The following is a 13713-nucleotide window of genomic DNA, read 5'->3' as shown; positions in this document are numbered from 1 at the left end:
AAAATACTATTGCTTGTTATGACTTATGTATAAAGTAACAGCTGCCTATATTATATTTGATCTATACAATATACTATAAAATGTATTAACCTTTTATAAATGATTAAATTAAAAATATGTCAAAATAAACACATTGGTGGAGATGTATAATTTTCAACTTGTGCCCCTTTCTGTCAGTGTATCCATGTCTTTGCTTCAACGTTTTGCCATGTGCATCAGCTTGAGATTTGGGGGTTGTCAGTAGCTGGAGGTAGGGAGGAGTTCCATGATGCATAGAGTATAATGAGATGTATCAAACTGCGTAACTTTTTGATTTTGTATTATCATCAAAAAATCCATCAGGTCTGAGGTGTAAAACTTTCTGGACAACAATTTGCATCAAATGTAAAAAAAACTCTCAAAATTTGACTCAAACGCAATCAGAAAGTGGAGCAATGTGTCCAAATAAACATTATTTGCACGTTATTTGATTGATACACCACCCCCATTGGGTTTTGAATATAATACCAATCATGTCCAAATATGATTTCAGGGAACACCTTGTGGCCTCTCATGTAAACAAAGTCTTCCACTAAACGCAGTGTGAAAACTATTTAACTGGTTTGTTACATTTGATGCAGATGTAAACAGACAATAGTGTAGTGCTGTCAATTCCCATATTTCTTTGATATAAAGGTCTCTATGGGGTAAGTCCCATATACGCAGGCCAAGTGTACAGGCCCTTTTGAGATTGCAGCGGTGCACAGCAAGTAGGAGAGGGGACCAGCAGTGTGTGGGTTAAAAATACATTTATTTATAGCAACATGGTAACGGGGACAAACACTCTGAGTGTTTGTCCCCGTTACCATGTTGCTATAAATAAATGTATTTTTAACCCACACACTGCTGGTCCCCTCTCCTACTTGCTGTGCACCGCTGCAATCTCAGGATTTTTCTCTAGCAAGACAACCAAGCGTGATGCACGCATCCTATGAAGCTGCTATTTTGTGAGTATTGTTTTCCCCCTTATCCATGGGGATTTGCTGACCGGTAACAGTGTAACAGTGAGGATACCCTGCTCTGTGGAGTTCTACAAGAATAATGGTATGTTAACCCTTCAATTGACTCCATCTTATGGGCAGTTATACATTACAGAAGGATCACTGCTAATTATACACTGGGTCTAATACTCTATTTAGATTTATGTGCTTCTATTTCACCATGATATGTGGACTTTGCTGTTTTGAACTATGGATTTCTATTATGTCTGAATCGGATTGAGCACTGTAACTGGGACTTGTGCCCTAAACTACCTACAGGCCCTTTTGTACAGGTTGTCTTTGCTTTCCCTTTTTATTATGATCATAAATTTGACTGAAGTCTTCCACTTGTTTAATGTTACAGTACGTAGATGTAACCCCTTATATTTGCCCAGCAACATCAGAACACTGCCTCCTAGCAGGTTCCTCTCAAAGGACAGGTGACTATGCTAAGCCAGTAACAAGATTGGTGAAGGAGGGACTATGCGGAGAGCGGATCAGCAGAGAACCCAGTTGGCAGAGAAGCGGAGTAGGTGATGGATTGACAACAGTGGGGATCCCCCACGGAATCAGAGGAAACGTGGTACCTACTACATATCTTTGTGAAGTACAGGTCTGCAACTTACATTTCAGCACACGAGCTCCAATGAAATATCAGTAACACGCTGAACAGCCTGATCACCGAAGATTGGGAGGCCTATTATAGTGACTACATTACACATACATGTGCAATGTTTGGGTGAACTGGGATTTTATAATTTAAGTTGTATTTGGTATTTGGTGGTCCTAGTACTAAGGATAAAGTGGTTATACCTATTGATTCTATTCATAAACCTGATATATATATATATATATATATATATATATATATATATATATATATATATATATATATATATATATACAGTGTTCGACAAATCACCCAAAAATCTACTCGCCCAACCAAAAAATCTACTCACCACCTAGTCCCACCCACAACCCTGCCCCTAGTCCCGCCCCACCCCGCCCCTAGTCCCGCCCCCACCCCGCCCCTAGTCCCACCCCCAACCCGCTTTAAAATACAATATATAAATAAAAAACATTTAATAAATTCCTAGTCAGAACAACATTCGTTTTTGACAAATGTATTTATTGTATTACATTATACTACAATTAGTCCTTGTTACGTGTGTATGTGTGTGTGTGTGTGTGTGTGTGTGTGTGTGTGTGTGTGTGCGTGCGTGCGTGTGTGTGTGTGTGTAAATGTCGGATCTAGAATTCAAAGCCAGGTGTGAATGACTAGTTTCCTGAACCCCTTAACCAGTGTCTGGATGCCCCCGCTTCACAATATCTAAAGCAGCAATCCCACCTGGGATCTTACCTGATCCGCAGTCCCTCAATGTCCAGGTACCCTCATCCCCGCAATGTTATACATTGGAGGGGAGGTGTTCCTTACCTGTCTTCTGGGTTAGGGGGGGGGGGTTCCGATGTCTTCCGTGTGAAGCTTGAGTCAGATCTGGAAGAAAGCAGTATAGGGCAGTTAAGATTTCGGTGTAGTATAGGGCAGTTAAGATATATAGGGTAAATAAGAGATCCAGATCCAGAGTGTGAGTGACACAGAGAGAGAGTGTGGAGGAGAGAGAGAGAGAGTGTGGGGGAGAGAGAGAGTGTGGGGGAGAGAGAGAGAGAGTGTGGGGGAGAGAGAGAGAGAGAATGTGGGGGAGAGAGAGAGAGAGTGGGGAGGAGAGAGAGAGAGTGGGGGAGAGAGAGAGATAGAGAGAGAGAGTGGGGGAGAGAGAGAGATAGAGAGAGAGAGTGGGGGAGAGAGAGAGATAGAGAGAGAGTGTGGGAGAGAGAGATAGAGAGTGTGGGAGAGAGAGAGAGAGAGTGGGAGAGAGAGAGAGAGAGTGGGAGAGAGAGAGTGGGAAAGAGTGTGAGGGGAGAGAGGGCGGGGAGAGAGAGTGTGGGGGGAGAGAGTGTGGGGGGAGAGAGAGAGAGGGTGGGTGGAGAGAGAGAGAGTGTGGGGGGAGGGAGAGAGAGAGTGTGGGGGGATGGAGAGAGAGAGTGTGGGGAGAGAGAGAGAGTGTGGGGGAGAGAGAGAGAGTGTGTGGGGGGAGAGAGAGAGTGTGGGGGGAGAGAGAGAGAGAGTGTGGGGGGAGAGAGAGAGAGTGTGGGGGAGAGAGAGTGTGGGGGATACAGAGGGTGACACACACAGAGGGTGGGTGATACACACAGAGAGAGAGAGGCTGGGTGGGTGAGTGACTGGCTGGGGGAGTGACTGGCTGGCTGGGTGAGTGACTGGCTGGGTGAGTGACTGGCTGGGGCAGGGGCGACTGGCTGGGTGGGGCAGGGGTGACTGGCTGGGTGGGGCAGGGGTGACTGGCTGGGTGGGGCAGGGGTGACTGGCTGGGTGGGACAGGGGTGACTGGCTGGGTGGGACAGGGGTGACTGGCTGGGTGTGGCAGGGGTGACTGGCTGGGTGGGTGAGTGACTGACACTGACTTGGGCAGGGGTGACTGACACTGACTGGGGCAGGGGTGACTGACACTGACTGGGGCAGGGGTGACTGACACTGACTGGGGCAGGGGTGACTGACACTGACTGGGGCAGGGGTGACTGACACTGACTGGGGCAGGGGTGACTGACACTGACTGGGGGTGGGGGGTGACTGACACTGACTGGGGGTGGGAGGTGACTGACACTGACTGCGGGTGGGGGGTGACTGACACTGACTGGGGGTGGGGGGTGACTGACACTGACTGGGGGTGGGGGGTGACTGACACTGACTGGGGGTGGGGGGTGACTGACACTGACTGGGAGTGGGGGGTGACTGACACTGACTGGGGGTGGGGGGTGACTGACACTGACTGGGGGTGGGGGGTGACTGACACTGACTGGGGGTGGGGGGTGACTGACACTGACTGGGGGTGGGGGGTGACTGACACTGACTGGGGGTGGGGGGTGACTGACACTGACTGGGGGTGGGTGGTGACTGACACTGACTGGGGGTGGGGGTGACTGACACTGACTGGGGGTGGGGGGTGACTGACACTGACTGGGGTGGGGGGTGACTGACACTGACTGGGGGTGGGGGGGGTGACTGACACTGACTGGGGGTGGGGGTGACTGACACTGACTGGGGGTGGGGGGTGACTGACACTGACTGGGGGTGGGGGGTGACTGACACTGACTGGGGGTGGGGGGTGACTGACACTGACTGGGGGTGGGGGGTGACTGATTGGGGGGTACCTCTGGTGTCACACACATACTCCTATACACATTCTCCCATACACATTCTCCCATACACACACACAGACACACATTCTCCCATACACACACAGACACACACACAGACACACACACTCTACACATACAGGGGGGGGGAGGAAAGGCCGCGACCAGTACCACCACCACGCTCCTCCTCCACCCACCCGTGCCCATCTCCCGCTCGTGGGGGGGGGGCAGGCCGACATCCCCCCCCCCATACCTCACGCGGGCGTAGTGGAATCTTTAGGGAGGTGGCAGGCACGTTGCGAGGTGTCCCCCAGCGGGCGCCCCAGGGGACAGTCAGCCGCCGTGGCCGCCACTGCCCTGCTCCCCTCGACGGCATGAAGCTTGTGGTCGAGCGGGTTGAGCGGGCAGACGGGCAGACCGGCACCCCCCCCCCACCTCATGCTGCGCCGTCATGAAGATAGCCGGGCACACTCTCCCATGCACACACACACACACCCATGCATACACACAGACACACACACGACGGGGAAGAAGAGGAAAGGCCGCGCGACCACCACCACTGCCCCCCCCCCCCGTGACCATCTCCAACCCCGTGCGGGGATCGGCGGGGACAGGGACAGAAGGGGGGACACCCCACTACCATCTCCTGCCCCGCGGGGGGATCGGCAGGAAGTCGGGGTAAGCGGGGACAGGGACAGAAGGGGGGACACCCCACTACCATCTCCTGCCCCGCGCTGGGATCGGCGGGAAGCCGGGTAAGCGGGGAGGAGGCTTGCAGGAGGCAGGGAAGGAGCAGAGGGGCCGCAGCATGCAGAGATTGGAGAGTACTTACTCTCCAATAGATCTCCGGCCAGAAAGAATGGCCGTTCGTTGGGGGCGGGCTCATATAGAGCCTGGCCGCGCGCCCACAAAGCCTGGGAGCGCGTGCCAATCAGCAATCAGGTAGGTGGAGTTTTTTTTGTTTTTTTCAGCGCGAGCGCGGGAAATTTGAGCGCAAGCAGGGAAATTTGAGCGGGAGCAGGGAAATTTGAGCGCGAGCAGGGAAATTTAAAAAAACAAGCACGTGTTCTGCTTGGGCCAATATTTACTCGCCCGGGGGTTAAATCCACACGCCCCGGGCGTGTAAATATATAGGATTGTCGAACACTGTATATATATATATATATATATATATATACACAGTATATATACTGTATATATACTGTATATCCTGGTGTGGTGTCTGCTTTTACTGGCCGCGCACATGTATGGTGGCCAATATAATTATGTAGACTTAGGCTCCCACCTCATTGTCCGAGGTATTGTATAAATAAAGAGGGGTTACATAGATTAATGATAGAATATAAGGTACTACCTGCGGAAGGGGCTTTCTGTTCTCTGATACGAGGTGCACCTGGTCTCTTGTTTTTACTAAATGGTCTGAGTAGACATTTTCGTTTGATGTGTACAGTCAACCTCTTTTTTGTTATATAGAAAATGTGGTGAGAAGAACAAACATTTAGGGCGATTGACACTGGCAACCAATGCTTTTTGTCACTGTTATATACAACTTGTTCCTTTTTACAGCCTTCACTAGTAGGAAACCCAACAGGGAACTGCACAGCAAACTATTATGCAATGTGTTTGCTTTTAACAAATATTTACTGCACCAGATGTTTGTTCTCTGTCAGGTTTGCCTGTAGGAGTTTGTGCAATGTCTATATTCGCAGTATATCTGCACATTTTCAGCCCGATTTCTGTTTTTCGGGAGCACAACTGCATGGGATCCAGTTTCCCCACCAAACTGGGTCTGGATATTAAACACTGCAGTGAGAAGCCCATGGCAGTGAGGTCACTGAGCTTTGGCAAACAGGCTACTGCCGCGGTCCTGCAGGACCTATGTCAGTCTACATAGGTATGTGTACTTGAACCAGTTAACTCTTTAAGTGCTCAAACGACTTAAGAGACTCCAGGCTTTCAAAATAATACAATATATTATTAGCCCTCTTGTTGAGACATAATTATTCAATTACCCAAACTAATTATTTCAGTGAGAGAGAACTGACCTGGGAAGGAGTCCAAAGGGAGATAGGCATCTGTGTGATGACCAGTGCAAACAAGGACAGCATCAAAAGTGTCCGTCTCCTGACAGCCTTCCTTTTCTGTGACAATATCCCATTGTCCTGTCGTGGTAAAGTCTGGGCTCTTCTTAATGCTGACAACTGTGGTCTGAAATAGAAATAACGTACCATGTTATTAAAGCCTATTTAGGACATCTTTAATCCTGTCTTCAACACATCTATTGCTGTGTGCATATTTTAGTAATTTCATATGCTAACTACTGAGAATGGGAGCTGTCTGATTACAAATAACATGTGTCTTCTGTGCCTCACATGTGCTAATTGAGCAGTGTCTGGGCAGAACTTAATTGAGTCTGGTGACTTCTTAGTAATATAAGAATACATTGTAGCTGCTGAGTTACACTTACTGAAGAATTGATTTGAAACTGAAAGGCAGCCATTTAGTGAACCATTTGAAACGGGATTCTGTTGATATATCACGGGAGAAACAATCAATCGCCAGCTTAGGTAATTAGTTTTCAAATAAAGGTAATCAAATTCTGCATACATATATATATATATATATATATATATATATATATATATATATATATATATATATATATATATATATCTATACACACAAAAAATAATGCTGGATGCACACAAACAAAGAGCCACAGACCAAAAATAATGAATAATATATACTTATCAGAAATCCAGATGCTTGCAGACAGACGGGGAACACCAACCAGTCTAATAGATTAAAAAAAACATGAAGTCCGCAGCATACCTCAATAGAAAAAGGATTATTTCATCTCAATAAATCATCAGGCAATTGCCAAAACTCCAGAGCGATGTCGCTATATATACACACATACACAGCTGAACCCCCTTATAACGCGGTACTCGAGGTCCACAGAATGATACCGCGTTGTAACTGGGATCGTGTTTTTTTTTTTTAAATGGCCACCGCGATCGGGACTGCAGGGTGCAGGGGATCTGACAACATGGGTCAACCATGGGGGGGAGGGGAGGGGTATGTAATCGCAAACTCCTCTGCACACATGGCTGTTAACCCCTTCTCTGCCCCTTTTTTTAACTTTGAAAACGGGAGCCAAGCCCAGACCGCGTTATAAGTGGATCCGCGTTGTAGCGGGTCACGCTATAACGGGGTTGAATTGTATATATATACGTCTTCTTGAGTCTGTGATAGAAACTCTCCTCCTTTCCAGAGCAGATCAAATTCAGTATCTAGGGCCAGTAGGTGTTCTGTTGTCCACTTTTTCCATTCCTGTTCAACTCCCTGTTAAACTCCCTGTTAAAGAGGCAATCCAAGCAGCTTTATATATATATATATATATATATATATATATATATATATATATATATATATATATATATATATATATATATATATATATATATATATATATATCAAATGTAAATATACTGTATGCTCATTTGCATGTCTTATGCAGGTCTGCAATCCCGCCTTTCACTATTATCACCCAGCACACAGCACTTCCACTGCAGCATGGGATTCTGGGAAATGACATGCAAATAAGCACACAGTGCCACTTTTTGCTTCAAAAACCATTTTATACATGGTCCCCTATAGGCTTAAGCTTGCTGCATGGTCATATATATATATATATATATATATATATATATATATATATATATATATATATATATACTGGCAGAATTATATTTGTCACGTACACAATAAACTTCCCTTTATAATGATATAAACTTTTTATGATGTACCATTCCTATTTGGAGCCTACATTTTTATTTCTAATACAGTTTTACTTTGTTTTTTTTACGGACATGCCACTATAATAAATGAATTAGGTTCATCAAATCAACTTCTTATGCAATAATTGTTTGTCTCACAGGATTCTTTTCATTCTAATATCACGTGGGAAACACATTTCACTAGCCCATTAAGTTACAAAGCTGCTCATGATAGCTCATATTCAGGGGGTGAGCCTATAATAATAATAATAATAATAGCATGTTCTTGTATAGCGCCTGAGGCACAGGGAGATAAAGTGACTTGCCCAAGGTCACAAGGAGCCGACACCGGGAATTAAACCAGGCTCCCCAATCTCAGTGTCAGTCAGTGTCTTTACTCACTGAGCCACTTCTTCTCCCCATGTCATATTTAAGAAAGATGTACAGATGTCGCCAGGCTTCATATACGTGGTGTGAGGAAGTTGTGTGCAGTTTACAGCATTTTTCACACTATATATTTTGTTTTAAACTTTCAGCAAAAGAAGCACAATTATGGTGACTTTTTTTAATAACTTCTGATTTATGAATAGGGGCTCAGTCAATTCGCCATTTACGCAGCCACAAACTTATACAGAATCCCTATTAAGAATTATACCCCATGGAATATATGCAGAGTCCTTATTTATGTTACGCACATTTCTGAATAGTGATCGTACAGCTTTGTGGCTCTACAAATTGCTTACAGAGTCTTTATTCCCTAATGGAACTTATTGTGTAAGTAAGAAAACGTACTTTTAGAAAGTCATGTTACTGCTTGCCATGGCACTCAGTGAGTGTGACTACATCTGTACATCGTATTGTGTCATTACTGTAACTATAACTCATTAATGAAAGAAGGCTATACAAGCTCAAAGATCCATATCTGTTATGAAAGAAGGCTATATGAGCTCAAAGATCCATCTCTGTAGTCAACCTCTGTTTATGAGAAACAATATCATTACTGTTAACAGTAAGTACTGTGGTATCTTTGTTTATTGAGCCATCATCTCTAGTCACATGAACATCATAAGTTCTGCTTACCTTGAAGCAGATATAGTTATAGTAAGAGGACATCAAACGAAAATATCTACACAGACCATTTAGTAAAACAAGAGAACAGGTGTACATCGTATCAGAGAACAGAAAGCCCCTTCCTCAGGTAGTACCTTATGTTCTATCACTGATCTATGTAACCCTTCTTTATTTATACTATACCTCAGACTATGAGGTGGAGCCTAAGTCTGCATAATTATGTTGGCCACCATACGTGCGCGCGGCCAGTAAAAGGGGACACCACACCAGGATATATATCAGGTTTATAAATAGAATCAATAGGTATAACCACTTTATCCTTAGTACTAGGACCACAAAATACTAAATACAACATAGATAATAACATCCCAGTTCACCCAAGCGCTGCACATATGTGTACTGTAGTCACTGTAATAGGCCTCCCAATCTTGGGTGATCAAGCCGTACGGTGTGTTACCGATATTTCATTGGAGCTCGTGTGTTGAAATGTAAGTTGCAGACCTGTACTTCACAAAGATATGTAGTAGGTACCACGTTTCCTCTGATTCCGTGGGGGATCCCCACTGTTGTCAATCCATCACCTACTCCGCTTCTCTGCCAACTGGGTTCTCTGCTGATCCGCTCTCCTGTCTCCTAGTTGGACATGTCCTGGTCCCGTTACATAGGAGGCTCTGGATCACAGCCTCGCTTCTTCAGCTCCGTGCAGATCTGTCATGGCTGCCTCCAGCACTGAAGGCTTACTCCCCCTCACAGTCCCTCCTTCACCAATCTTGTTACTGGCTTAGCATAGTTACTTGTCCATGGAGAGGAACCTGCTAAGAGGCAGTGTTCTGATGTTGCTGGGCAGGGGCAGTGGGTTACATCTACATAACATAAAATAAGTGGAAGACTAAAGTCAAATTTATGATAATAATAATAAAAAGGGAAAGCAGACAATCTGTACAAAAGGGTCTGTACACTGGGCCTGCGTATATGGGACTTACCCTATAGAGATCTTTGTATCAAAGAAATGTGGAAATTGACAACACTACACTGTCACGGAAGACCAGGTTATTTAAACCTTTTTACCAGGATCATTCATTGAGCAAAACAAGGTAATGAAATAAATTGTAATTTATTCTACATAAATTCGCTTACACACAATGAAACACAAAATACAGACAGAAAGACACACTTACTTTGGGACTGGAGTAAAAAACTATACTTTCCTAGGTGCAGGGAACGCTGTAGAAGAGTTTTACCCTGACCGGGACTTAGCCCGGAATCTCCAGGAACCCAAATCGGCATACAGTTCGATACACCACCACTACCTTCTCTTCTGAGACCTTGGTCCCTCCTGACCGCGAGTTAGTCCAAATCTCCTGGAAATAAAAATCGTCATAAAATCCCAGCCGCATCTGCTACGATTGTTTCTGAGAACTTGGGCGCAAAAGTCAGGACTTAGACTCTGGCGGGCAGGCTTCTCTGGCTTGAAATCGAAGCCAGTTGTTCTGCTATTCGCGCAGAAGAAACTTTGAAAAGTCCGCCCGCGCTCTTACAACAGGGAACTTCGAATCTGATGGGCTCATTGATTCTTTATAGAATTCTGAGTTTCATTCACAAAACTGAGCAGCTAATCAACGTGTGGGAACTTTCCTAAGCAGCCAATCAGAGCCAAGCCGGCTAGAAAACCCATGTCAGCGGGAAATCCGTAATTGCCAAGAGACATGGGAGGTATTGTCGGGACAATGTGCCTACATGTATTCGAGAATCAGTCATGATTCACAAGTACATTTATTGTGGAACCGACAATTCCGGACCCCAACCTCCTAGGCACATTTTATCAATGGTTCTTCCGCAAAGCCCCCCTTGAAACTCATACCCTAGCAATCCCTACTTGATTGCATGCCCAGAAAGGGAAAAACACAAAAAATAACTTTATTACATACAATACATTGGATTGGTACAATGTTACAATGTTATTGGGTCCAAGAGCTAACTCTCTTGGACCCACACATGGATCAGCGATAACCAAAACGGACTTAACTTTTATTGAAGAGCCTGGTTACTCCTTACCGTCACAAGTGGAGACTTCAGTCAAATTTATGATCATAATAAAAGGGAAAGCAAAGGCAATCTGTACAAAAGGGCCTGTACACTTGGCCTGCATTTATGGGACTTACCCCATAGAGATCTTTGTATCAAAGAAATGTGGGAATTGACAACATTACACAATTGTCAGTTTACATCTGCTACAAATGTAACAAATCAGTTAAATAGTTTTCACACTGTGTTTAGTTGAAGACCTTGGTTACATGAGAGGCCACAAGGTGTTCCCTGAAATCATATTTGGACATGATTGGTATTGTATTCAAAACCCAATGGGGGAGATGTATCAATGTAAACAACGTGCAGATACAGTAGAAGTTTGTTTTGACACATTGCTCCACTTTCTGCTTGCGTTTGAGTCAAATTTTGAGCGTTTTTTACATTTGATGCAAATTGTTGGATACAACTCATTAGAATCTATAAATCATGTAACTCCTCCCTACCTCCACCTACTGACACTCCCCAAATCTCAAGCTGATGCACATGGCAAAACGTTGAAGCAAAGACATGGATACACTGTCAAAAAGGGACACAAGTTGAAAATTATACATCTCCACCAACGTTTGTGTTTATTTTGACATTTTTAATTTAATCATTTATAAAAGGTTAATACATTTTATAGTATGTTATAGATCAAATATACTATAGAAAGCTGTTACTTTATACTGTACATAAGTCATAAGAAGCAATAGTATTTTTACTTAGGTAGGATATTATTAGTTAATTATGAGTTATATAATTAGTAAAAAAGAATAACCTGTACAGATGAAGCAAAATGTTACTGCACCCGTTGGCATGCACTTGTGGGCACAATGACACGTTAGCACAATCCTTTTTTTGCACGCGGCTAATAGAAAGACAATGGTATCTGCTCCCGCTGGTGCTTTGTGTGTCCCACTGTAACGCACCAGCAGGAGCATCAACGTCTTCTACATCTGTAATAAATCATTTTCTACAAAATGCATATCTACCAGGTCAACAATGTAATAAATTATGACCAAAAATACTCAATGCTACATCCAAAGTGACAAAATACATAGTTAAATACTTCAATGTTAGTATTCTCATGAAAAGGGTCATTTAGTAAAACCCTTTGGCCAAAGCGTTATAAGCTTGCAGCGACTCCATGGCATGACCAGTATGCAGGTCCTAACACTACCTGTGAAAATTCTCATTTACCTCTGCAGTGGAGGGAGAATGGTCTCAATAGACCAGTCCTGCACAGGAACATGTGTAGCCATGCCTGATTTTGGCTACCAGTCTGCCCTCCCTGACATGCAAGCCCTGGTAACAGTGCAGGCAGTGTCAGGACCAATCAGGGATTTTCTCCACAGTAGCAGCTTCCTTGAGTGACAGGGGAGGAGGTGGGACAAGGCCTGTGTTCTGCCCAATACTGGACTCAGACCTTGTACCTTCCCCCTCTGGTCTTAAGGACTGCACCACTAAATGTAGTCATTGTCTTTTCCCCCTTGAAAGAGACAGGTACTCATACAGGTGTATAGGCATTGGCACCTACTGTCCTCTCCCCTTAGGGGGAGTGAGGAGTGAGACCTTACCCCTGACTCTATTAGTGAGTCAGGGAAGAGCAAGGACTGCCTCGGGTGCCCTTGGCCTGGGGTGGATGTCCAGGGACCATCCGGAGCGTGAAGCTGAAGAACTGTGCTCTGCAGACTAGCAGTGTATGCTGTGTTCAATAAATTTTCCTGTGTTCAATTATACTCCTACCTTGGTGTGCAATCTATCTGGGGGAGTGGACGTGAGTTCTCCTGCAGGGATTGTCTTCACATCCCTGCAAGGAAGGAGAAAAACTGGAAGAGCACTACTGTAGGTATCAAAAAAATAGAAAGGCGGGTGCGTATCCCATAAAAAGATTATTTATTGGTCATGGAAAAACAGGGCAATGGAGAGCCCTACCAATGTTTCACGCTTCACAGAGTGCTTTCTCAAGGTATACATATCACAACTTTATTAACATATATACTGCTGCGGCACAGTTTATTCGAGCATTTGCCCGTTCTGTGCCGCAGCAGTAGCCTGGCGCGCGCCCGAGAGTGACGGGCGCGCGCCGAAGCAGCGGAAGAGCGCCCTCCGATCGGGGCGCTCTCCCTACCGCTGCCGGGTCCGCCGGGTCCCCCGGAACCCCCTGCCGCTGTCCCGCGATCGCGGGACACCAGGGCTCCCTCGGGGAGCCCCTGGACGCGCGTGCAGGGGGCGCACGCTCCCGAAGACGCGTGACCGCGCGTCTATGACGCGCGGCACGCCGAGGGGCGGCCACTAGCAAGCCGGGAAATCTCCCGGCTTGCGGATCTGGCCGCAGTGTAATAAACTGTGTCGCCAGTGTATATGACACAGAATGACATAACCAGCCAATACTCACAGCTCACATGCGATCCACCCACTTTGATTGCTAATGGTCTTCTGATGTGTATACACCTAATCAGTATATTCAGACACAGAGACGACAGTGACTAACTCCGCCCACAAACTACCAATCCGGAGACATACGTGGTCTAGCAACCCCCAGTAGTACGCGCTTGCGCAGT

General features: G+C 45.5%; 1 protein-coding gene across 2 annotated transcripts in view; it reads left to right on the top strand.

The window, feature by feature from the left end:
- The first annotated feature begins 910 nt into the window (after positions 1 to 910).
- LOC142503884 (dimethylaniline monooxygenase [N-oxide-forming] 2-like) overlaps positions 911 to 13713 on the top strand; it is a 116964-nt gene continuing 104161 nt past the window's right edge. Inside the window, exon 1 of one of the 2 annotated variants that reach the window (XM_075616771.1) lies at positions 911 to 986. Coding sequence is in view for 1 of the 2 variants with exons in the window: in XM_075616767.1 (XP_075472882.1) it covers positions 1081 to 1083 (3 nt within the window). In the remaining variant the exon portion in view is untranslated. Of the gene's footprint in view, positions 1084 to 13713 lie in introns of both variants that reach the window. The other variant, XM_075616767.1, reaches the window with a different exon arrangement.

Source organism: Ascaphus truei, chromosome 10 (assembly GCF_040206685.1).
Source record: "Ascaphus truei isolate aAscTru1 chromosome 10, aAscTru1.hap1, whole genome shotgun sequence".
Taxonomy (NCBI): domain Eukaryota; kingdom Metazoa; phylum Chordata; class Amphibia; order Anura; family Ascaphidae; genus Ascaphus; species Ascaphus truei.
The sequence above is the reverse complement of the archived record's forward strand: the minus strand, read 5'-3'. Positions and strand labels throughout refer to the sequence as shown.